The sequence below is a fragment of the Cyanistes caeruleus genome, chromosome 1 (genome assembly GCF_971803275.1).
Source record: "Cyanistes caeruleus chromosome 1, bCyaCae1.hap1.1, whole genome shotgun sequence".
Classification (NCBI taxonomy): domain Eukaryota; kingdom Metazoa; phylum Chordata; class Aves; order Passeriformes; family Paridae; genus Cyanistes; species Cyanistes caeruleus.
The window spans coordinates 1,326,755-1,353,393 of NC_141701.1; the positions used below are offsets into that span (position 1 = coordinate 1,326,755).

General features: G+C 46.2%; 2 protein-coding genes across 6 annotated transcripts in view; both read left to right on the forward strand.

Annotated features, from left to right (window-relative positions):
- The window catches only part of MROH1 (maestro heat like repeat family member 1), a 143,780-nt gene that overhangs the window by 99,172 nt on the left and 17,969 nt on the right, over positions 1–26,639 (forward strand). For all 5 annotated transcript variants that reach the window (XM_086875842.1, XM_086875857.1, XM_086875845.1 and 2 more), the window contains 7 exons: positions 3,913–4,067; positions 7,125–7,287; positions 10,134–10,303; positions 15,379–15,516; positions 16,241–16,355; positions 20,037–20,183; positions 23,891–24,079. In XM_086875842.1, coding sequence (XP_086731968.1) covers positions 3,913–4,067; positions 7,125–7,287; positions 10,134–10,303; positions 15,379–15,516; positions 16,241–16,355; positions 20,037–20,183; positions 23,891–24,079 — 1,077 coding nt within the window. The remainder of the gene's footprint in view (positions 1–3,912; positions 4,068–7,124; positions 7,288–10,133; positions 10,304–15,378; positions 15,517–16,240; positions 16,356–20,036; positions 20,184–23,890; positions 24,080–26,639) is intronic.
- Positions 13,439–14,580, forward strand: LOC147655236 (uncharacterized; the record flags this gene model as incomplete). The annotated part of the gene is made up of 1 exon (XM_086875875.1): positions 13,439–14,580. A coding segment is annotated over one exon (1,029 nt), but the record flags the coding sequence as incomplete, so codon positions are not given.

Here is a 26,639-nt window from a genome sequence, read left to right on the forward strand (position 1 = left end):
ATCAGAAAAAATTCAGAAAAATCCAGAACAATTCCCAACAATTCCCCAGGCTCCAGGACAGGGGGGCTCTGCTCAGGGAACAGGTCTGGAAAATCCCAGGAAAACATTCCCAAAAAATCCAGAAATTCCCAAAAAAATCTGGAAAAAAATCCCCAAAAAATCGAGAAAAAAATCTCAAAAAAATTCACAAAAAATCAGAAAAAATTCACAGAAATTCCCAAAATTCCCAACTTTCCCCAGGCTCCGGGACAGGGGGGCTCTCCTCAGGGAACAGGTCCGAAAAATCCTGGGAAAACATTCCCAAAAAATCCAGGAATTCCCAAAAAAATCTGGAAAAAAATCCAGAAAAAAATCCCCAAAAAAACCCTGAAAAATTCACAAAAAATTCACAAAAAATCCAAAAAAATTCCCAATAATTCCCCAAGCTCCGGGACAGGGGGGCTCTCCTCAGGGAACAGGTCCAGAAAATTCTGGAAAAAATTCCCAAAAAAATCCAGGAATTCCTAAAAAAAATCTGGAAAAAAATCCAGAAAAAAATCCCCCAAAAATCCTGAAAAATTCACAAAAAATCAGAAAAAATTCCAAAAAAATCATAAAAAATTCCCAATAATTCCCAAAATTCCCAACTTTCCCCAGGCTCTGGGAGAGGGGGGCTCTCCTCAGGGAACAGGTCCCAAAAACATTCCCAAAACATTCCCAAAAAATCCAGGAATTCCTAAAAAAAATCTGGAAAAAAATCCAGAAAAAATCACCCAAAAAATCCTGAAAAATTCACAAAAAAAATCATTAAAAATTCACAAAAATTCCCAAATTCCCAACTTTCCCCAGGCTCTGGGACAGGGGAGCTCTCCTCAGGGAACAGGTCCCAAAAACATTCCCAAAACATTCCCAAAAAATCCCAGAAATCCCAAAAAAATCTGGAAAAAAATCTGGAAAAAATCCAGAAAAAAATCCCCCAAAAATCCTGAAAAATTCACAAAAAATCATAAAAAATTCACAAAAATTCCCAAATTCCCAACTTTCCCCAGGCTCTGGAAGAGGGGAGCTCTCCTCAGGGAACAGGTCCAAAAAATCCCGGGAAAACATTCCCAAAAAATCCAGGAATTCCCAAAAAAATCTGGAAAAAAATCCAGAAAAAAATCCCCAAAAAAATCCTGAAAAATTCACAAAAAAATCATAAAAAATCCAAAAAAATTCCCAATAATTCCCCAGGCTCCGGGACAGGGGGGCTCTCCTCAGGGAACAGGTCCAGAAAATTCTGGAAAAAATTCCCAAAAAAATCCAGGAATTCCTAAAAAAAATCTGGAAAAAAATCCAGAAAAAAATCACCCAAAAAATCAGAAAAAATTCACAAAAAAATCATTAAAAATTCCCAATAATTCCCAAATTCTCAACTTTCCCCAGGCTCCGGGACAGGGGGGCTCTGCTCAGGGAACAGGTCTGGAAAATTCTGGAAAACATTCCCGAAAAATCCAGGAATTCCTAAAAAAAATCCGGAAAAAAATCCCCAAAAAATCTCAAAAAAATCCACAAAACATTCACAAAAATTCCCAATAATTCCCAAAATTCCCAACTTTCCCCAGGCTCTGGAAGAGGGGAGCTCTCCTCAGGGAACAGGTCCTGGAAATTCCTGGAAAACATTCCCAGAGAATTCCCAAATTTCCCTGAAATTAGAAAAAAAAATCCAGAAAAAAAATCCACCAAAAAAATTTTTGGGATCTGATCCCAAATACAAAATCCCACGGAATTCCAGGAATTTTTAGGATTTTATTCCACTTTTTCCAGACTTTCTAAGAGAGAATTCCAAGGAATTCTGGGAATTTTTGGGATCCAATCCCAAAGAAAAAAAATCCCACAGAATTCCAGGAATTTTTAGGATTCCATTCCCGTTTTTCCCCACTTTCTAAGAGAGAATTCCAAGAAATTCCAGGAATTTTTGGGATCTGATCCCAAATACGAAATCCCACAGAATTCCAGGGATTTTGGGGGGATTTGATCCCATCAAATTCTGCCTTTTCCCGACTTTCTGAGAGGAAATTCCAAGGAATTCCAGGAATTTTTGAGGTTTAATCCCATCAAATTCCCGTTTTCCAAAGAGAAAATTCCAGGAATTTTTGGGATCTGATCCCAAATACAAAATCCCACAGAATTCCAGGAATTTTTAGGATTCCATTCCTGTTTTTCCAGACTTTCTGAGAGGAAATTCCACAGAATTCCAGGAATTTTTGAGGTTCAATCCCATCAAATTCCCATTTTTCCAAACTCCCAAAGAGGAAATTTTGGGAATTTTTGGGATCCCGCCCCAAATACGAAATCCCACAGAATTCCAGGAATTTTGGGGGGGATTTGATCCCATCAAATTCTGGATTTTCCCGACTTTCTGAGATGAAATTCCCAGGAATTCCAGGAATTTTTGGGGTTTGATCCCATCAAATTCTGGATTTTCCCAAATTTTTTAGGAGAGAATTCCAAGGAATTCCGGGAATTTTTGGGGCCCAATCCCATCAAATTCCCATTTTCCAAACTCCCAAAGAGAAAATTCCGGGAATTTTTGGGATCTGATCCCAAATACGAAATCCCACAGAATTCCAGGAATTTTTAGGGTTTGATCCCATCAAATTCTGCCTTTTCCAAACTTTTTTAGGAGAGAATTCCTTGGAATTCCAGGGATTTTTAGGGTTTGATCCCGTCAAATTCCGGCTTTTCTCAACTTTTTAGGAGAGAATCCCACAGAATTCCAGGAATTTTTAGGATTCCATTCCACCTTTTCCAAACTTTCTAAGAGAGAATTCCAAGGAATTCCAGGAATTTTTGGGGTTTGATCCCATCAAATTCCCATTTTCCAAACTCCCAAAGAGAAAATTCCGGGAATTTTTGGGATCTGATCCCAAATACGAAATCCCACAAAATTCCAGGAATTTTTAGGATTCCATTCCCGTTTTTCCAGACTTTCTGAGAGGAAATTCCACGGAATTTCTGGAATTTTTGAGGTTCAATCCCATCAAATTCCGGCTTTTCCCAACTTTTTAGGAGAGAATTCCAAGGAATTCCAGGAATTTTTGGGGCCCAATCCCATCAAATTCCCATTTTTCCAAACTCCCAAAGAGAAAATTTTGGGAATTTTTGGGATCTGATCCCAAATACGAAATCCCACAGAATTCCAGGAATTTTGGGGGGATTTGATCCCATCAAATTCTGGATTTTCCCGACTTTCTGAGACGAAATTCCCAGGAATTCCAGGAATTTTTGAGGTTTAATCCCATCAAATTCCCGTTTTCCAAAGAGAAAATTCCAGGAATTTTTGGGATCTGATCCCAAATACAAAATCCCACAGAATTCCAGGAATTTTTAGGATTCCATTCCTGTTTTTCCAGACTTTCTGAGAGGAAATCCCACAGAATTCCAGGAATTTTTAGGATTTCATTCCCGTTTTTCCAGACTTTCTGAGAGAAAATTCCACAGAATTCCAGGAATTTTTGGGGCCCAATCCCATCAAATTCCCATTTTTCCAAACTCCCAAAGAGGAAATTCCGGGAATTTTTGGGATCCGATCCCAATATGAAATCCCACAGAATTCCAGGAATTTTCCGGGTTCAATCCCATCAAATTCCCGTTTTCCAAAGAGAAAATTCCGGGAATTTTTGGGATCCCGCCCCCAATAGGAAATCCCACAGAATTCCAGGGATTTTTAGGATTTCATTCCCGTTTTTCCTGACTTTCTGAGAGGAAATTCCACGGAATTTCTGGAATTTTGGAGGTTCAATCCCATCAAATTCCCATTTTCCAAGCTCCCAAAGAGAAAATTCCAGGAATTTTTGGGATCCCACCCCAATATGAAATCCCACAGAATTCCAGGGATCCCAAGGCTCCCCTCCCCCCTCTCTTTTCCCGTTTTTCCGGGATTTCCCGCAGGTTCCGGATCTGCTGGCCTGGATCCGTTCCAGGCTGGAATTGCTGCAGGAGGAGCAGCTGCGGAGGGCGGCTCAGCAATCCCTGCTCATCCTGGCGCTCCAGCATTCCCGGGAAATCGTCTCCGAGCTCCTGGCCAGCTCCCTGCCCTTCCACAGGTCCGGGAAAAATCCCCAACGTTCCCAAAAAATTCCATATTCCTGAAAAATCCGGGACCGGGGGGGAGAATTTGGGATCAAATCCCAGAAAAATCCAGGCCAAATTCCCAAAAATCCAGCTCCGATTCCCAAAAATCCGGCCTCAATTCCCAAAATTCCAGCCCTAATTCCCAAAATCCAGACCTAATTCCCAGAATTCCAGCCCAAATTCCCAAAAATCCGGCCCCAAATCCCAGAATTCCAGCCCAATTCCACCATTCCAACCCCAAATCCCAGAATTCCGGCCCTAATTCCCAAAAATCCAACCCCAAATCCCAGAATTCTGGCCCCAATTCCCAAAATTCCGGCCCCAAATCCCAGAATTCCAGCCCTAATTCCCAAAATTCTGTCCCAAATTCCCAGAATTCCAGCCTCAATCCCAAAAATCTGGCTTCAATTCCCAAAATCCGGCTCCGATTCCCAGAATTCCAGCCCTAATTCCCAAAATCCAGACCTAATTCTCAGAATTCCAGCCCCAATCCCAAAAATCCGGCTCCAATTCCCAAAATCCAGCTCCAGTCTTGACGTTCCAACCCCAAATTCCCAGAATTCCAGCCCAAATTCCCAAAAATCCAGCCCAAATTCCCTAAAATCTGGTTCTAATTCCCAGAATTCCAGCTCAAATTCCCAAAAATCTGGCCCCAATTCCACCATTCCAACCCCAATTCCCAGAATTCCAACCACAATTCCCAGAATTCCAGCCTCAATCCCAGAATTCCAGCCCAAATTCCCAGAATTACAACTCCAATTCCCAGAATTCCAGCCCAAATTCCCAAAATCCGGCCCCAAATCCCAGAATTCCACCCCAATTCCACCATTCCAACCCCAAATCCCAGAATTCCGGCCCCAATTCCCAAAAACCCGGCTCCAGCTCCCAGAATTCCGGCCCCAATTCCCAAAATTCTGGCCCAAATTCCCAGAATTCCAGCCTTAATTCCCAAAATCCAGACCTAATTCCCAGAATTCCAGCCCCAATTCCCAAAAATCCGGCTCCAATTCCCAAAAATCTGGCCCCAATTCCCAGAATTCCAGCCCCAATTCCCAGAATTCCAACCCCAATTCCCAGAATTCCAACCACAATTCCCAGAATTCCAGCCTCAGTCCCACAAATCCAGCCCGAATTCCCAGAATTCCAACCCAAATTCCCAAAAATCCAGCTCAAATTCCCAAAAATCTGGTCTTAATTCCCAGAATTCCACCCCAATTCCCAAAATTCCAACTGCAAATCCCAGAATTCCAACCCCAATTCCCAAAATCCAGCCCCAATTCCCAGAATTCCAGCCCACATTCCCAAAAATCCAGCCCAAATTCCCAAAATTCCAGCCCCAATTCCCAGAATTCCAACCACAATTCCCAGAATTCTGGCCCAAATCCCAAAAATTCCAGCCCCGATTCCCAAAAATCTGACCCCAATCAAAAAAATCCAACCCCAATCCCAAAAATTTGGCTCCAATTCCCAAAATTCCAGCCCCAAATTCCCAAAATTCTGCCCCAATTCCCAAAAATTTGGCCCAAATTCCTGGAATTCCAACCCAAATTTCAACAAATCCAACCTCAAATCCCAAAATTCCAGCCCAAATTCTCAAAATTCTGCCCCAAATTCCCACAAAATTTGAATTCCCACGGCCCCATTCCCGCTTTTCCCGCCAAAATTCCTAAAAAATTCCTAAAAATTCCTAAAAAATTCCTAAAAAATTCCTAAAAAATTCCTGAAAAATTCCTAAAAAATTCCGAAAAATTCCAAAAAAATCCCTAAAAAATCCCAAAAAAATCCTTAAAAAATCCTTAAAAAAATCTTTAAAAATTCCTAAAAATTCCTTTAAAAAATCCAAAAAATTCCTAAAAAATTCCTTAAAAATCCTTAAAAAAATCCCTAAAAAAATCTTTAAAAATTCCTAAAAAATTCCTAAAAATTCCTAAAAATTCCTAAAGAATTCCTAAAAAAATCCTTTAAAATTCCTAAAAATTCAAAAAAAATTCCTAAAAAATCCTTAAAAAATCCCTAATAAAATCTTTAAAAATTCCTAAAAATTCCTAAAAAATCCTTTAAAATTTCGAAAAAAATCCTAAAAAAATTCTTTAAAAAAATCCTAAAAATTCCTAAAAATTCCTAAAAAATTCCTTTAAAAATCCTAAAAATTTCTAAAAAATTCCTAGAAAAATCCTTTAAAATTCCTAAAAATTCCTAAAAAATTCTTTAAAAAATTCCTAAAAAAATCCTTAAAAATTCCTAAAAATTCCTAAAAAATTCCTAAAAAATTCCTAAAAATTCCTAAAAAATTATTAAAAATTCCTTAAAAATTCCTAAAAAATTCCTAAAAATTTCTAAAAAAATCCTAAAAAATTCCTAAAAAATTCCTAAAAAATTCCTAAAAATTCCTAAAAAAATCCTTTAAAATTCCTAAAAATTCAAAAAAAATTCCAAAAAAATTTCTAAAAATTCCTAAAAAATTCCTAAAAAAAAATCCTAAAAAATTCCTGAAAATTCCTAAAAAATTCCTAAAAAATTCCTAAAAATTCCTAAAAAATTCCTAAAAATTCCTAAAAAATGCCTAAAAAATTCCTAAAAGTTCCTAAAAAATTCCTAAAAAATCCTTAAAAAATCCCTGAAAAAATCTTTAAAAATTCCTAAAAAGTTCTGAAAAAATCCCTAAAAAATCCTAAACAAATTCTTTAAAAAAATCCTAAAAATTCCTAAAAAATCCTAAAATAAACCTAAACAATTCCTAAAAATCCTAAAAAACCCTGAAAGTTTCTGGAAGTTTCTAAAAAATCCTAAAAATTCCTAAAAAATTCCTAAAAATTCCTAAAAAATCCCTAAAAAATCCAAAAAAAATCTTTAAAAATTCCTAAAAAATTCCTAACAAATCCCTAAAAAATAAAAAAAAAAATCCTAAAAAAATCTTTAAAAAATTCCAAAAAAATTCCTAAAAAACCTTTTAAAATTCCTATAAAATCCAAAAAACAAATCCTGAAAAATTCCCATTTTTTTTCCGGGAATTCCCGGGAATTTTGCAGCTCCACCTGCTCCATGTGGCGGGCGCTGGGGACGGAGCCGGCGCTGAATTCCCAAATCCTGGAGCTGCTCCTGGAAAAGTTGGATGCGGAAATTCCCTACAAGGAGAAGAAATTCCCGCTGGGAGGCGGCGCCGAGCGCGTGGCCACGGCCCTGGGGCTGGCCGTGAGTATTCCAGGGGAATTCCCGAATTCCAGGGGGATTCCCGAATTCCAGAGGGATTCCCAGAATTCCAGAGGGATTCCAGAGGGATTCCCGGAATTCCAGGGGGATTTACAGAATTCCAGGGGGATTCCCGGAATTCCAGGGGGATTCCAGAGGGATTCCCGAATTCCAGAGGGATTCCAGAGGGATTCCCGGAATTCCAGGGGGATTCCCGAATTCCAGGGGGATTCCCGAATTCCAGGGGGATTCCCGAATTCCAGAGGGATTCCCAGAATTCCAGAGGGATTCCAGAGGGATTCCCGGAATTCCAGGGGGATTCCCGAATTCCAGGGGGATTCCCGAATTCCAGAGGGATTCCCGGAATTCCAGAGGGATTCCAGGGGGATTCCCGAATTCCAGGGGGATTCCCGAATTCCAGAGGGATTCCCGGAATTCCAGGGGGATTCCCGAATTCCAGGGGGATTCCCGAATTCCAGGGGGATTCCCAGAATTCCAGGGGGATTCCCGGAATTCCAGGGGGATTCCAGAGGGATTCCTGGAATTCCAGGGGGATTCCCAGAATTCCAGAGGGATTTCCAGAATTCCAGGGGGATTCCCAAATTCCAGAGGGATTCCAGAGGGATTCCAGAGGGATTTTCAGATTCCAGAGGGATTCCAGGGGAATTCCCAGAATTCCAGAGGGATTCCCGGAATTCCAGAGGGATTCCCAAATTCCAGAGGGATTCCAGGAGAATTCCACAATTCCAGGGGGATTCCAGGGGGATTTTCCAGGAATTCCAGGGGAATGGGTTGGGGGGAGGGGTTGGGGGGGGTTGGGGATGGAGGGAGGGAGGGGAAAAATTCCCAGGAAAAAATTCCCAAAGGGGGAAAATTCCCAAAGGAAAAATTCCCAGGAAAAAAATTCCAAGGGGGGGGGGAAATTCCCAGGGAAAACCCCAAAATCTGGGAATTCTGGGCAGAAAAAACTCCAAAATCCAAGGAAAATCCCCCAAAATCTGGGAATTCCCAACAAGAAAAACCCAAAAATCCAAGGAAAATCCCCCAAAATCTGGGAATTCCAGCAGGGAAAACCCAAAATCCAAGGAAAATCCCCCAAAATCTGGGAATTCTGGGCAGGAAAAACCCAAAATCCAAGGAAAATCCCCCAAATCCAAGGAAAATTCCCAAATCCATGGGATTCCAGCAGGAAAATCCCCCAAAATCTGGGAATTCTGGGCAGGAAAAACTCCAAATCCAAGGAAAATTCCCAAATTCCTGGAATTCCAGCAGGAAAATCCCCCAAATCCAAGGAAAATCCCCCAAAATCTGGGAATTCCCAACAGGAAAACCCCAAAATCTGGGAATTCCAGCAGGGAAAACCCAAATCCAAGGAAAATCCCCCAAAATCTGGGAATTCCTGGCAGGAAAAATCCAAAATCCAAGGAAAATTCCCCAAATCCAAGGAGAATTCCCAAATCCATGGAATTCCAACTGGGAAAACCCCAAAATCTGGGAATTCTGGGCAGGAAAAACCCAAAATCCAAGGAAAATCCCCCAAATCCAAGGAAAATTCCCAAATCCATGGGATTCCAGCAGGAAAATCCCCCAAAATCTGGGAATTCTGGGCAGGAAAAACTCCAAATCCAAGGAAAATTCCCAAATTCCTGGAATTCCAGCAGGAAAATCCCCCAAATCCAAGGAAAATCCCCCAAAATCTGGGAATTCCAGGCAGGAAAACCCCAAAATCTGGGAATTCCAGCAGGGAAAACCCAAATCCAAGGAAAATCCCCCAAAATCTGGGAATTCCTGGCAGGAAAAATCCAAAATCCAAGGAAAATTCCCAAATTCCTGGAATTCCAGCAGGAAAAACCCCCAAATCCAAGGAAAATCCCCCAAAATCTGGGAATTCCCAACAGGAAAACCCCAAAATCTGGGAATTCCAGCAGGGAAAACCCAAATCCAAGGAAAATCCCCCAAAATCTGGGAATTCCTGGCAGGAAAAATCCAAAATCCAAGGAAAATTCCCCAAATCCAAGGAGAATTCCCAAATCCATGGAATTCCAACTGGGAAAACCCCAAAATCTGGGAATTCTGGGCAGGAAAAACCCAAAATCCAAGGAAAATCCCCCAAATCCAAGGAAAATTCCCAAATCCATGGGATTCCAGCAGGAAAATCCCCCAAAATCTGGGAATTCTGGGCAGGAAAAACTCCAAATCCAAGGAAAATTCCCAAATTCCTGGAATTCCAGCAGGAAAATCCCCCAAATCCAAGGAAAATCCCCCAAAATCTGGGAATTCCCAACAGGAAAACCCCAAAATCTGGGAATTCCAGCAGGGAAAACCCAAAATCCAAGGAAAATCCCCCAAAATCTGGGAATTCCTGGCAGGAAAAACCCAAAATCCAAGGAAAATCCCCCAAATCCAAGGAAAATTCCCAAATCCATGGGATTCCAGCAGGAAAACCCCCAAAATCTGGGAATTCTGGGCAGGAAAAACCCCAGAATCCAAGGAAAATTCCCAAATTCCTGGAATTCCAGCAGGAAAATCCCCCAAATCCAAGGAAAATCCCCCAAAATCTGGGAATTCCCAACAGGAAAACCCCAAAATCTGGGAATTCCAGCAGGAAAAACCCAAAATCCAGGGAAAATCCCCCAAAATATGGGAATTCCTGGCAGGGAAAAACCCAAAATCCAAGGAAAATTCCCAAATTCCTGGAATTCCAGCAGGAAAATCCCCCAAATCCCTGGAAAATTCCTGGAATTCCCTGCCGGGGTTGAACTCCAGGATCCGGGAAAAGCTGGAAAAATCCTTTCCCGGTTTTTTTTTTTCCCGGGAAATTCCCGTTTTTCCCTTCGTTCCCTGGGAAGGCGACGCGAGGCCTGGAGGAGCTGCTGGCGGTTCCGGAATGTTCCGCAGCCGTCCTGGAAAAATTGCCGCGGCTTTTCCGGAGTCTCCTGGTGCGGCTCGGCTGCTCCGCGGGCGTCCGGGCCCCCAAATCCCTGCAGGGGAAGGAGAAAGGGGGAAAAGAGGCCTGGGGGTAGGGAAAAACGGGAATGAATCTGGGGGGAAAAACGGGAATGAAATGGGAATGAAATGGGGGAAAACGGGAATGAAATGGGAAAAACGGGAATGAAATGGGAATTCTGGGGGGGAAATGGGAATGAAATGGGAAAAACGGGAATGAAAGGGGGGAAAAATGGGAATGAAATGGGAAAAACGGGAATGAAAGGGGGGAAAATGGGAATGAAAGGGGGGAAAATGGGAATGAAATGGGGAAAAACGGGAATGAAATGGGGGGAAAACGGGAATGAAATGGGGAAAACGGGAATTCTGGGGGGAAAACGGGAATGAAATGGGGAAAAACGGGAATGAAATGGGGGAAAACGGGAATGAAATGGGAATTCTGGGGGAAAAACGGGAATGAAATGGGGAAAACGGGAATGAAAGGGGGAAAATGGGAATGAAATGGGAAAGACGGGAATGAAAGGGGGAAAAACGGGAATGAAATGGGGGAAAACGGGAATGAAATGGGGGAAAACGGGAATAAAATGGGGGAAAACGGGAATAAAATGGGAATTCTGGGGGGGAAATGGGAATGAAATGGGAAAAATGGGAATGAAAGGGGAAAAACGGGAATGAAAGGGGGGAAAACGGGAATGAAATGGGAATTCTGGGGGGGAAATGGGAATGAAAGGGGGAAAAACGGGAATGAAAGGGGGGAAAATGGGAATGAAAGGGGGGAAAATGGGAATGAAAGGGGAAAAAAATGGGAATTCTGGGGGGGAAATGGGAATGAAATGGGAAAAACGGGAATGAAATGGGAAAAACGGGAATGAAATGGGGGAAAACGGGAATGAAATGGGGGAAAAATGGGAATGAAATGGGGGAAAAATGGGAAGTACGGGGGGAAAATGGGAATGAAATGGGAATTCTGGGGGGAAAAATGGGAATGAAATGGGAAAAACGGGAATTACGGGGGGAAAAACAGGAATAAAATGGGAAAAACGGGAATTCTGGGGCAAAATGGGAATAAAATGGGAATTCTGGGGGGAAAAATGGGAATTTTGGGGGAGAAAATGGGAATTTCAGGGGAAAACCGGGAATTTTGGGGGGAAAATGGGAATAAAATGGGAATTTGGGTGGAAAAATGGGAATTCTGGGGGGAAAATGGGAATAAAATGGGAATTCTGGGAGGAAAAAATGGGAATTTTGGGGGGAAAATGGGAATTTCGGGGGGGAATGGGAATTTTGGGGGAGAAAATGGGAATTCTGGAGGGAGAAATGGGAATTTTGGGGGGAAAATGGAATAAAATGGGAATTTGGGGGGGAAAAATGGGAATTTTGGGGGGAAATGGGAATTACATGGGAGTTTTGGGGAAAAAATGGGAATTTTAGGGAAAAAAATGGGAATTTTGGGGGTAAAATTGGAATTTGGGGGGGAAAATGGGAATTTTGGGAGGAAAAATGGGAATTACAGTGTGAAAAATGGGGATTTGGGGGGAGGAAATGGGAATTTTTGGGGGGGAAATGGGGATTTTGGGGAGAGAAATCGGAGTTTTGGGTGGAAATGGGAATTAAAATAGGGATTTTTGGGGTGAAAATGGAATTAAAATGGGAATTTTGGGGGGAAATGGGAATTTTTGGGGGAAACGGGGATTAAAGTGGAAATTTTGGGGGGGAAAACAATTAAAATGGGGATTCTGGAAAAAAAAATGGGAATTTTGGGGGGGAAATGGGAATATTTGGGGGGAAAATGGAATTAAAATGGGAATTTTGGGGATTTTGGGGGGGAAAATGGGATTAAAATGGGAATTTTGGGGGGAAAATGGGGATTTGGGGGAGGAAAACAGGAATTTTGGGGGGAAAAGTGGGAATTCTTGGGGTGAAAATGGGAATATTGGGGGGGAAAATGGAGATTTGGGGGGAAAAACAGGGATTTTGAGCTCCTTGGGAACGGGATCATCCCAAAATCCCCTCCATTCCCGAAATCCCTTCCATTCCCGCCCCATTCCAGCATTCCAGGATTTCCCAACCTCCCAAACTTCCCTTAATTAATCCTTAATTAATTCCAGGAAAGCCCCGGAGGCCTCTCCGGGCATTCCCGAGTTTTTTTTCCCCCCCTTTGGAATTTTGCCATTCCCGTCCCTTTTCCCAAACCAAACTCCGCCGGGGATTTTCCCCTGGAAAACTCCCAGATTTTCCCCTGGCTTTGGATCCATTCCCAAAATTCCCCGACCATCCCCAAATCCTGGAAATTCTCCAAATTTCCAGCAGGAACGGGAGAAATCCCGAAGGGAAAATCCCGAATCCCGGATTTCCTTCGTGTGCGGGATCCGACAGCCGGGATTTATTCCTGGCTGCTCTTCCCGGTGTTTTGACGGGATAACGGATCTTTTCCAGATGTTTCTCCGGCGGCAAAACAATCCCAGCCCCATAAATCTTTCATTCCGTGGAAAAAAAATTCTTTCCAGTAGCTCCGGAGGTTTTTTCTTTCCCTTTCCCGGTTTTTTTTTTGTGTCTGGGAGGATTTTTTTTTGTCTCGGAATTTTTTTTTCTCGTTCCGGGTGAGCCGGGAGCGGAATTCCCTCCGGAATGGAGACGGGGGCGAGCCGGAATCTGATCCTGGAGCAGGTCCTGGAGCCAATTCCGGACCCAATCCCGATCCAGTTCTGAATCCAATCCGAAATCCAGTCCTGGAGCCGGTTCTGGAGCCAATTCCGGACCCAATCCCGATCCAATCCTGAATCCATTCCCAAATCCAGTCCTGGAGCCAATTCCGGACCCAATCCCAAATCCAATTCTGAATCCGGTCCTGGAGCCAATTCCGGACCCAATCCTGATCCAATTCTGAATCCAATCCGGAATCCGGTCCTGGAGCCAATTCCAGACCCAATCCTGATCCAATCCCGAATCCAATCCCGAATCCATTCCCAAATCCAGTCCTGGAGCCAATTCCAGACCCAATCCTGATCCAATCCCGAATCCAATCCCGAATCCATTCCCAAATCCAGTCCTGGAGCCAATTCCAGACCCAATCCCGATCCAATCCCGAATCCAATCCCGAATCCATTCCCAAATCCAGTCCTGGAGACAATTCCGGACCCAATCCCGGACCCAATCCCGAATCCAATTCTGAATCCGGTCCTGGAGCCAATTCCGGACCCAATCCTGATCCAATCCCGAATCCAATCCCGAATCCAACCCAGAATCCGGTCCTGGAACCAATTCCGAATCCAGTCCCGGATCCAGTCCCAAATACAGTTCTGGAGCCAATTCCGGACCCAATCCCGATCCAATCCCAAATCCAATCCGGAATCCAATCCAGAATCCGGTTCTGGAGCCGGTCCTGGAGCCAATTCCAGATCCGGTCCTGGATCCAATTCCAGATCCGGTCCTGGATCCAGTCCCGGATCCAATCCTGAATCCGGTCCTGGATCCAATTCCAGACTCAGTCCTGGTTCCAATCCCGAATCCTATTCTGGATCCGGTCCCGGATCCAATCCTGAATCCGGTCCTGGAGCCAGTCCCGAATCCAATCCCAGATCCAGTCCCAGATCCAGTCCTAAGTCCAGTCCTGGAGCCAATTCCAGACCCAATTCCAAATCCAGTCCTGGATCCAATCCTGGGGCCAATCCCGGATCCAGTCCTGGATCCAGCCCCAGACCCAATCCCGGATCCAGTCCCAGACCAAATCCTGGAGCCAATTCTGGAGCCAATCCCGAATCCGGTCCCAAATCCAGTCCCAGATCCAGTCCCAGGCCAAATCCTGGATCGAATTCCAGACCCAATCCCAGATCCAAACCCAAATCCAAGCCCAATCCTAAATCCAATTCCCAATTCAACCTCAAACCCAATCCTCAATCCCATCCCAACCCCAGCCCCTATCCCAATGCCAATTCCGACCCCAATCCCAGCCCCAATCCCAAATCCCAATCCTGAATCCCAATCCCAAATCCAATCCCGATCCCAATCCCGAATCCAATCCCAAATCCAATCCCAATCCCGATCCCAATCCCATTCCCGGATTTTCCAGCTACGCCGTGAGCACCCTTCAGGCCGCTCTGGTTCAGGCCGGGAAATCCCAAATCCAATCCCAAATCTCGATCCCAATCCCAATCCCGGATTTTCCAGCTGTGTCGTGAACACTCTTCAGGCTGCTCTGGTTCCGGCCGGGAAATCCCAAATCCAATCCCAATCCTAAATCCAATCCCAACTCCAATCCTGATCCCTATCCCAGCCCCAATCCTGATCTCGATCCCAAATCCAATCCCAATCCCAATCCCAAATCCCATTCCCGGATTTTCCAGCTACGCCGTGAGCACCCTTCAGGCCGCTCTGGTTTCGGTCGGGAAATCCCAAATCCAATCCCAATCCCAAATCCAATCCCAAATCCAATCCCAATCCCAAATCCAATCCTGAATCCTATCCCAAATCCAATCCCAATCCCAAACCTGATCTTGATCCTAATCCTGATCCCAATCCCAAATCCAATCTCGATCCAATCCCAGATCCAATCCCAGCCCCAATCCCAAACCAAATCCAATCCCAAATCCTGATCCCAATCCCCAATTCTCAATCCCCAATCCCAAATCCAATCCTAAATCCCGATCCCAATCCTAAATCCAATCCCAATCCCAAATCCCATTCCCGGATTTTCCAGCTACGCCGTGAGCACCCTTCAGGCTGCTCTGGTTCAGGCTGGGAAATCCCAAATCCAATCCCAAATCTCGATCCCAATCCCAGTCCCGATCCCAATCCCAAATCCAATCCCAAATCTCGATCCCAATCCCAATCCCGATCCCAGTCCCAAATCCAATCCCAGATCTCGATCCCAATCTCAATCCCGATCCCAATCCCAAATCTTGATCCCAATCCCAATCCCGATCCCAAATCCCATTCCCGGATTTTCCAGCTACGCCGTGAGCACCCTTCAGGCCGCTCTGGTCCGGGCCAGGAAATCCCAAATCCAATCCCAAATCCAATCCCAAATCCCGATCCCAAATCTAACCCCAAATCCAATCCCAATCCCAAATCCAATCCCAAATCCCGATCCCAACCCCAAATCCAATCCCGATCCCGATCCTGATCCCGATCCCATTCCGGATTTTCCAGCTACGCCGTGAGCACCCTTCAGGCCGCTCTGGTCCGGGCCGGCGGCTCCGAGGTCGTGCGGGACGTTGGGAATTCCGGAGGTTGGGAATTGATGGGAATTCCCGAGCGGCACCACGAGGGAATCGCTCTCCTGGCAGGGTACGGAATTCCGGGATTTGGGGGAGAATTCTGGGATTTTGGGGAATTCCCGAAGGAATTCTGGGATGTTGGGGGTGGGATCTGGGGAATTCTTAAAGGAATTCTGGGATTTGGGGGATTCCCAAAGGAATTCCAGGATTTCTGGGATGATTTCTGGGATGATTTCTGGGATTCCTGGGATGATTTCAGGGATTTCTGGGATGATTTCAGGGATCATTCCAGGACTGATTCCCGGGATGATTCCCAAGATAATTTCAGGGATCATTTCCGGGATTCCCAGGATGATTCCTGGGATGATTCCTGAGCCAATTCCCGCCATTCCCGGGCCAATTCCCACCATTCCCGGGCAGATTCTCGCCATTCCGAGCCCATTCCCACCATTCCGGGTCCATTCCCGTCATTCCCGAACCCATTCCCACCATTCCTGAGCTGATTCCTGCTCTTCCGAGCCCATTCCCGCCATTCCCGGGCCAATTCCCGCCATTCCCGAGCCCATTCCTGCCATTCCTGAACCCATTCCCACCATTCCCGAGCCTATTCCTGCCATTCCCAGGCCAATTCCTGCCATTCCCGAGCCCATTCCCACCATTCCCGAGCTGATTCCCGCTATCCTGGGCCGATTCCCACCATTCCCGCCATTCCCGATGCGATTCCCGCCATTCCCGATGCGATTCCCGCCATTCCGGATGCGATTCCCGCCGTTCCGATCTCTGTTCCCGCCCAGGGCCATGGCTCGGCTCATGGGGCCTCGTCTCCCCCCGATCGTCCGGAGCCTCATCCCGATCCTGGGAAGCGTCTTCGAGTGCCAGAGGGTGACCGGCACCGCCTTCCTGGCCGAGGTGAGCCGGAATTCCGGGAATGTTGGGATGGGCGGGAGTTTGGGATCCTCCTGGGAGCTGTTCCTGAAGGGATCTGGCCGGGGATCCATCCGTTCATCCATGGATCTGTCCCTCCTTCCATTCCTCCATGGATCTGCTCATCTGTGGATCCATCGTGGGGAATCCATCCGACCATCCGTGGATTTGTCCGTGGATCCATCCCTCCATCCATGGATCCATCCATCTGTCCATGGATCCATCCCTTCATCCATGGATCCATCCATCTGTCCATGGATCCATCGCTCTGTCCGCGGATCTGTCCATCCATGGATCCATCCATCTGTCCATGGATCCATCCCTTCATCCATGGATCCATCGCTCTGTCCATGGATCCATCGCTCTGTCCGCGGATCTGTCCATCCATGGATCCATCCATCTCTCCATGGATCCATTGCTCCCTCCATCCATGGATCCATCCATCAGTCCATGGATCCATCGCTCTGTCCACGATCCGTCCATCCATGGATCCATCCATCTCTCCATGGATCCATCCATCTCTCCATGGATCCATCCATCTGTCCATGGATCCATCGCTCTATCTGCAGATCCCTCCATCCCTGGATCCATCCTGCGGATCCATCCATGGATCCATCGCTCTGTCCGTGGATCCATCGCTCTGTCCACGGATCCGTCCATCCCTGGATCCATCCATCTCTCCATGGATCCATCCCTTCATCCATGGATCCATCGCTCTGTCCATGGATCCATCGCTCTGTCCGCGGATCTGTCCATCCCTGGATCCATCCATCTCTCCATGGATCCATCCCTTCATCCATGGATCCATCCATCTCTCCATGGATCCATCGCTCTATCTGCGGATCCCTCCATCCATGGATCCATCCATCTGTCCATGGATCCATCGCTCTGTCCACAATCCGTCCATCCATGTATCCATCCATCTGTCCATGGATCCATCACTCTATCTGCGGATCCGTCCATCCATGTATCCATCCATCTGTCCATGCATCCATCCATCTGTCCATGGATCCATCGCTCTATCTGCGGATCCGTCCATCCCTGGATCCATCTCTCCATGGATCCATCGCTCTGTCCGCGGATCCCTCCATCCATGGATCCATCCATCTGTCCATGGATCCATCAGTCCATCCATCCAGAGATCCATGGATCTATTCATGGATCCATTCTTCCATGGATCCATCCATCCACCCTGTGGATCTGTCCATCCATCCATGGATTTGTCCATGGATCCATCCATCCATCCATCCTGTGGATCTGTCCATCCATCCATGGATTTGTCCATGGATTCATCCATCCGTGGATCCATGGATCTGTCCATCCATGGATCCATCCTGTGGATCCATTCATGGATCCTTCCCGTGGATCCATCGATGGATCCATTCTTCCATGGAGCCTTCCATCCATACATGGATCCATCTCTCCATCCATGGATCCCTCCCATGGATCCATCATTCATCCATCCATCCATGGATCCAACCATCCATCCATACATCTGTCCATGGATCCATCATCCACCTCTCCATCTATGGATTCCTCCCATGGATTCATCCATCCATCCATGGATCCATCCATCCATTCATGGATCCATCCATCCATCCATGGATCCCTCCCATGGATCCATCCATCCACCAATCCATGGATGTGTCCATGGATCCATCATCCATCCCTCCATCCATGGATCCATCTCTCCATCCATGGAATCATCCCATGGATCCATCATTCATCCATCCATGGATCCCTCCCATGGATCCATCCATCCATCCATGGATTCCTCCCTCCATCCATGGATCCATCCCATGGATCCATCCATGGATCCATCATCCATCCATCTCCGTGAATCCGTTCCTCCATCCATGGATTCCTCCCTCCATCCATGGATCCATCCCATGCATCCATCCCATTCCTCCATCCATGGATCCATCATCCATCCATCTCCATGAATCCATCCCTCCATCCCATGGATCCATCCATGGATCCATCCCATCCCTCCATCCCATGGATCCATCCATGGATCCATCATCCATCCATCCCATGGATCCATCATCCATCCATCTCCATGAATCCATCCCTTCATCCATGAATCCATCATCCATCCCATGGATCCATCCCATCCCTCCATCCATGGATCCATCCCATGGATCCATCATCCATCCATCTCCATGAATCCATCCCTCCATCCATGGATCCATCCATGGATCCATCCCATGGATCCATCATCCATCCATCTCCATGAATCCATCCCTCCATCCATGGATTCCTCCCTCCATCCATGGATCCATCCCATCCCTCCATCCACGGATCCATCCATGGATCCATCATCCATCCATCTCCATGAATCCGTTCCTCCATCCATGGATTCCTCCCTCCATCCCATGGATTCATCCCATGGATCCATCCATGGATCCATCATCCATCCATCTCCATGAATCCATCTCTTCATCCATGGATCCATCCCATGGATCCATCCCATCCCTCCATCCACGGATCCATCCATGGATCCATCATCCATCCATCTCCATGAATCCGTTCCTCCATCCATGGATTCCTCCCTCCATCCCATGGATTCATCCCATGGATCCATCCCATGGATCCATCATCCATCCATCTCCATGAATCCATCTCTTCATCCATGGATCCATCCCATGGATCCATCCCATCCCTCCATCCCATGGATCCATCCCATGGATCCATCATCCATCCATCTCCACGAATCCGTTCCTCCATCCATGGATTCCTCCCTCCATCCATGGATCCATGAATCCATCCCTCCATCCCATGGATCCATCCCATCCCTCCATCCATGGATCCATCCATGGATTCATCATCCATCCATCTCCATGAATCCATCCCTCCATCCATGGATTCCTCCCTCCATCCATGGATCCATCCCATCCCTCCATCCATGGATCCATCCATGGATCCATCCCATCCCTCCATCCATGGATCCATCCCATCCCTCCATCCATGGATCCATCCATGGATCCATCATCCATCCATCCCATGGATCCATCATCCATCCATCTCCATGAATCCATCCATCCATCCCATGGATCCATCCATGAATCCATCCATCCATCCCATGGATCCATCCATGAATCCATCCCTCCATCCCATGGATCCATCCATGGATCCATCCCATCCCTCCATCCATGGATCCATCCATGGATCCATCATCCATCCATCCCATGGATCCATCCCATCCCTCCATCCATGGATCCATCCATGGATCCATCATCCATCCATCTCCATGAATCCATCCCTCCATCCATGGATTCCTCCCTCCATCCATGGATCCATCTATGGATCCATCATCCATCCATCTCCATGAATCCATCCCTCCATCCCATGGATTCCTCCCTCCATCCATGGATCCATCCCATCCCTCCATCCATGGATCCATCATCCCTCCACGGATCCCTCCCTCCATCCCAACCCCATCCCAAATTCCCGCTTTTTCCCGGATCCCTCAATTCCCGACCCTCCAACCCTTCCCAGGAGACCAAAAAATTCCCACCAGCTCCTCGGGATGAGGAAAAATTCCCCAAAACCTCCAAATTCTCCCAATCCCGATTTTTCCCGGGAATAATTCCCTCGGAATTCTTCCATCCCGAGGGAATTTTTTTCCCGGCCGTATCCCGATTTTTTTTTTCCCGTTTTTTCCAGCTGCTGTCCCACAGGGTGGTGACCGACCTGATCCTTCTGGAGCCCATCCTGGAATCTCTGAGGCCTCTGGAAAAGGATCCCTCGGTCCTCGTGCGGATCCTGGCGCTCCGGGGCCTCGGGAACGCGGCCTCGGGATCGCCGGAAAAGGTGGGAAGGGATAAAAAAAAAATCCGGGAAAAATCCCGGGATTTCCGGTTTTTTTCCGGGATGTTCTTCCCGGGTTTGGGAATGGGATCGTTCCCGAAATTCCCGGCGTGGGAATTCCCCTTGGGAATTCCTCAGATTCCCGAGTTTCCCTTAATGAATCCTTAATTAATTCCGGGAAATTCGTTTGCGCCATTCCCGGGGTTTTTAATTGGAATTTTGATGTTCCGGTTGTTTTTTCCCTTGGAAAATTCCTGGGATTGGATTCTTGTTTCCATAGGGAAAGGTTGGAATTCCCTGGAATTCGAAGTTCCAAAAATTCCCTCCTGAATTCCCAAAATTCCCACTCAAATTCCCAAACTTCCCACTCAAATTCCCAAAATTCCCTCCTGAATTCCCACCCAAATTCCCAAAATTCCTGCTCAGAATTCCCAAAATTCCCACCCAAAATTCCCACCCAAAATTCCCACCCAAAATTCCTACCCAGAATTCCCTCCTGAATTCCCAAAATCCCAAAAATTCCCAGCCAGAATTCCCAAAATTCCCACTCAGCATCCTCAAAATTCCCTCCTGAATTCACAAAAATCCCCCAAATTCCCACCCAAATTCTCAAAATTCCCACTCGAATTCCCAAAATTTCCACCCAAATTCCCAAAATTCCCTCCTGAATTCCGCAAATCCCCAAAATTCCCACCCAAATTCCCAAAATCCCCTCCCAAATTCCCAAAATCCCCAAAATTCCCACTCAAATTCCCCAATTCCCCTCCCGAATTCCCCAAAATCCCAAAATTCCCGCTCAAATTCCCAAAATTCCCTTCCGAATTCCCCAATTCCCCAAATTCCCGCCCGGAATTCCCCAAATCCCCTCCCGAATTCCCAAAATTCCCAAAATTCCCACCCGGAATTCCCAAAATTCCCCCTCAAATTCCCAAAATCCCCAAAATTCCTGCCCAGAATTCCCCAAATCCCCTCACAAATCCCCAAATCCCCAAAATTCCTGCCCGGAATTCCCAAAATTCCCCAAAATTTCCACCCAGAATTCCCAAAATCCCTTCCCAAATTCCCAAAATTCCCCAAATTTCCCACCCAAATTCCCAAAATTCCCTCCTGAATCCCCCAAATCCCCAGAAAAAAAATCCCAAAATTCCCAGAATTCCCTCCTGAATTCCCCAAATCCCCAAAATTCCCACCCAAATTCCCCAATTCCCCAAATTCCCGCCCGGAATTCCCCAAATCCCCTCCCAAATTCCCAAAATCCCCAAAATTCCCACTCAAATTCCCAAAATCCCCTCTGGAATTCCCCAAATCCCCAAAATCCCCTCCCGAATTCCCAAAATTCCCCCTCAAATTCCCAAAATTCCCTCCCGAATTCCCAAAATCCCCAAATTCCCACTCAAATTCCCCAAATCCCCTCCCGAATTCCCCAAAATCCCCAAATTCCCGCCCGGAATTCCCCAAATCCCCTCCCAAATTCCCAAATTCCCCTCCCAAATTCCCAAATTCCCAAATTCCCCTCCCAAATTCCCAAAATCCCCAAAATTCCCTCTCAAATTCCCCAAATCCCCTCCCGAATTCCCCAAAATTCCCAAAATTCCCACCCAGAATTCCCAAAATCCCCTCCCAAATTCCCAAAATCCCCAATTTCCCGTCCGGAATTCCCCAATTCCCACCCAGAATTCCCAAAATCCCCAAAATTCCCACTCAAATTCCCCAAATCCCCAAATTCCCACCCAAATTCCCAAAATCCCCAGAATTCCCACTCAAATTCCCCAAATCCCCTCCCGAATTCCCAAATTCCCAAAATTCCCACCCGGAATTCCCCAATTCCCCAAATTCTCGCCCGGAATTCCCCAATTCCCCTCCCAAATTCCCAAAATCCCCAAAATTCCCACCCGGAATTCCCAAAATTCCCTCCCGAATTCCCAAAATCCCCAAAATTCCCACTCAAATTCCCAAAATTCCCTCCTGAATCCCCCAAATCCCCAGAAAAAAAATCCCAAAATTCCCAAAATTCCCTCTGGAATTCCCAAAATTCCCCAAATCCCCTCCCGAATTCCCCAAATTCCCAAAATTCCCACTCAAATTCCCCAATTCCCCTCCCGAATTCCCAAAGTTCCCCAAATCCCCTCCCAAATTCCCAAAATCCCCAAAATTCCCACTCAAATTCCCCAAATCCCCAAATTCCCACTCAAATTCCCCAAATCCCCTCTCAAATTCCAAATTCCCCAAAATTCCCACCCAAAATTCCCAAAATTCCCACCCGGAATTCCCCAAATCCCCAAAATTCCTGCCCGGAATTCCCAAAATTCCCCAAAATTCCCACCCAAAATTCCCAAAATCCCCTCCTGAATTCCCCAAATCCCCAAATTTCCCGCCCATAATTCCCAAAATTCCCCCTCAAATTCCCCAATTCCCCTCTGGAATTCCCAAATTCCCCAATTCCGCTCCCGAATTCCCCAAATCCCCTCTGGAATTCCCAAATTCCCCAATTCCCCTCTGGAATTCCCGAATTCCCCAAATCCCCTCCCAAATTCCCCAATTCCCCTCTGGAATTCCCAAATTCCCCAATTCCCCTCCCGAATTCCCAAAATCCCCAAAATTCCCACCCATAATTCCCAAAATTCCCTCCCGAATTCCCCAAATCCCCAAAATTCCCTCTCAAATTCCCCAAATCCCCTCCTGAATTCCCAAAATCCCCTCCCAAATTCCCACTCAAATTCCCCAAATCCCCTCCCAAATTCCCCAAAATCCCCCAATTCCCTCTCAAATTCCCCAAATCCCCTCCCAAATTCCCCAAAATCCCCCAATTCCCTCTCAAATTCCCCAAATCCCCTCCCGAATTCCCCAAATCCCCAAAATCCCCTCCCAAATTCCCCAATTCCCCTCTGGAATTCCCAAATTCCCCAATTCCCCTCCCGAATTCCCAAAATCCCAAAATTCCCACCCAGAATTCCCAAAATCCCCTCCCGAATTCCCAAAATCCCCTCCCAAATTCCCACTCAAATTCCCCAATTCCCCTCCCAAATTCCCCAAAATCCCCCAATTCCCCAAATCCCCTCTGGAATTCCCAAATTCCCCAATTCCCCTCTGGAATTCCCAAATTCCCCAATTCCCCTCCCGAATTCCCCAAATCCCCAAATTCCCTCTCAAATTCCCCAATTCCCCTCCCAAATTCCCCAAATTCCCAAATTCCCAGCCGGAATTCCCCAATTCCCCTCCCGAATTCCCCAAAATTCCCCGAATTCCCGGCCGGAATTCCCCAATTCCCCTCCCGAATTCCCAAAATTCCCCAAAATCCCCTCCCGAATTCCCCAAATCCCCAAAATTCCCTCTCAAATTCCCCAATTCCCCTCCCGAATTCCCCAAAATCCCCAAATTCCCACTCAAATTCCCAAAATTCCCTCCCGAATTCCCCAAATCCCCTCTGGAATTCCCGAATTCCCCAATTCCCCTCCCGAATTCCCCAAATCCCCAAATTCCCACTCAAATTCCCCAATTCCCCTCCCAAATTCCCCAAATCCCCAAATTCCCACTCAAATTCCCCAATTCCCCTCCCAAATTCCCCAAATCCCCAAATTCCCACTCAAATTCCCCAATTCCCCTCCCAAAATCCCCAAATTCCCACTCAAATTCCCAAAATTCCCGCCCAGAATTCCCAAATTCCCCAATTCCCCTCCCGAATTCCCGGTTTTCTGCTCTTTTCCCGGCAGCTCCGTGCCCACGCTCCCCGCATTTTGGCGTCGCTGGTGGCCGGGCTGGACGACCGCGACGATCCCGAGAATCTCCTGGCTCTGGAATCCATGGAAGGAATTCCCAAAATCCTGGAGCACCTGGAGGAGGGCGAGGAGCGCTCGGAGCTGCTCGGCGTCGCCGTGCGCATCCGGCCCTTCTTCGACAGCGTGAGCTTCGCCCGCAATTCCCGGGAAAACTGGCAATTTTCCCCACTGGAATTTTTTTATTGGAATTTTCCCCCTTGGGATTTTCCCATTGGGATTTTCCCCCTTGGAATTTTCCCATTGGAATTTTCCCCATTGGAATTTTCCCATTGGAATTTCTCTGTTGGAATTTTCCCATTGAGATTTTTCCTTGGATTTTCCCAACTGGAATTTTCCCCCTTGGAATTTTCCCCATTGGAATTTTCCCCCTTGGAATTTTCCCCATTGGAATTTTCCCCTTGGGATTTTCCCCATTGGAATTTTCCCCCTTGGAATTTTCCCCCTTGGGATTTTCCCCTTGGAATTTTCCTGTTGGAATTTTCCCCCTTGGGATTTTCCCACTGGAATTTCCTCCTTGGAATTTTCCCCTTGGAATTTTCCCCCTTGGGATTTTCCCCATTGGAATTTTCCCCCTTGGAATTTTTTTTGTTGGAATTTTCCCCTTGGAATTTTCCCCATTGGAATTTTCCCCATTGGAATTTTCCCCCTTGGAATTTTCCCCATTGGAATTTTCCCCATTGGAATTTTCCCCCTTGGAATTTTCCCCATTGGAATTTTCCCCCTTGGGATTTTCCCCATTGGAATTTTCCCCCTTGGAATTTTCCCCCTTGGGATTTTCCCCTTGGGATTTTCCCCATTGGAATTTTCCCCCTTGGGATTTTTCCATTGGAATTTTCCCTCTTGGAATTTTCCCCCTTGGAATTTTCCCTTGGAATTTTCCCCCTTGGAATTTTCCCCCTTGGGATTTTCCCCATTGGGATTTTCCCATTGGAATTTTCCCATTGGAATTTTCCCGTTGGAATTTTCCCCCTTGGAATTTTCCCCATTGGAATTTTCCCCCTTGGAATTTTCCCCATTGGATTTTCCCCCTTGGGATTTTCCCCCTTGGGATTTTCCCATTGGAATTTTCCCATTGGAATTTCCCATTGGAATTTTCCCATTGGGATTTTCCCGTTGGAATTTTCCCACTGGAATTTTCCCATTGGAATTTTCCCATTGGAATTTTCCCATTGGAATTTTCCCATTGGAATTTCCCCTTGGAATTTTCCCGTTTGAATTTTCCCATTGGAATTTTCCCATTGGAATTTCCCCTTGGAATTTTCCCCTTGGAATTTTCCCATTGGAATTTTCCCCCTTGGAATTTTCTCCATTGGAATTTTCCCCATTGGAATTTTCCCCATTGGAATTTTCCTCCTTGGAATTTTTTTTGTTGGAATTTTCCCCTTGGAATTTTCCCCATTGGAATTTTCCCCCTTGGAATTTTCCCCATTGGAATTTTCCCCATTGGAATTTTCCCCCTTGGAATTTTCCCCATTGGAATTTTCCCCCTTGGGATTTTCCCCATTGGAATTTTCCCCCTTGGAATTTTCCCCCTTGGGATTTTCCCCTTGGGATTTTCCCCATTGGAATTTTCCCCCTTGGGATTTTTCCATTGGAATTTTCCCTCTTGGAATTTTCCCCCTTGGGATTTTCCCGTTGGAATTTTCCCATTGGAATTTTCCCATTGGAATTTTCCCCATCGGAATTTTCCCACTGGAATTTTCCCTCGTTGGAATTTTCCCACTGGAATTTTCCCATTGGAATTTCCTCACTGGAATTTCCCATTGGGATTTTCCCATTGGAATTTTCCCACTGGAATTTTCCCATTGGAATTTTCCCACTGGAATTTTCCCATCGGAATTTTCCCACTGGAATTTCCCATTGGAATTTTCCCATTGGAATTTTCCCATTGGAATTTTTCCATTGGAATTTCCCATCAGAATTTTCCCATTGGAATTTTTCCACTGGAATTTCCCCATTAGAATTTCCCATTAGAATTTCCCATTAGAATTTCCCATTGGAATTTCCCATTGGGATTTTCCCACTGGAATTTTCCTGTTGGAATTTCCCCGTTGGAATTTTCCCATTGGAATTTTCCCACTGGAATTTTCCATTGGAATTTTCCCCACTGGAATTGTGGAATTTGGGATCACAGGAGGGGCTTTGGGATCAGATCTGGGATCAGAGGAAGGGATTTGGGATTTGGGATCAGGGGATCAGATCTGGGATCAGGGGTTGGGATTTGGGATGGGATTTGGAATTTGGGATCAGATTTGGAATTTGGGATCAGGGGATGGAATTTGGGATGGGATTTGGATTTTGGGACGGCATTCAGGATCAGATTTGGGATCAGATTTGGGATTTGGGATCAGATTTGGGATCAGAGGAAGGAATCTGGGATCAGGGATTTGGGATTTGGGATCAGATTTGGGATCAGATTTGGGATTTGGGATCAGATTTGGGATAAAGGATTGGAATTTGGGATCAGATTTGGGATCAGATTTGGGATTTGGGATCGGGGGATGGGATTTGGGATCAGATTTGGGATTTGGGATCAGATTTGGGATTTGGGATCAGATTTGGGATCGGATTTGGGATCAGATTTGGGATTTGGGATCGGGGATGGGATTTGGGATCAGATTTGGGATCAGATTTGGGATCGGGGATGGGATTTGGGATCAGATTTGGGATTTGGGATCAGATT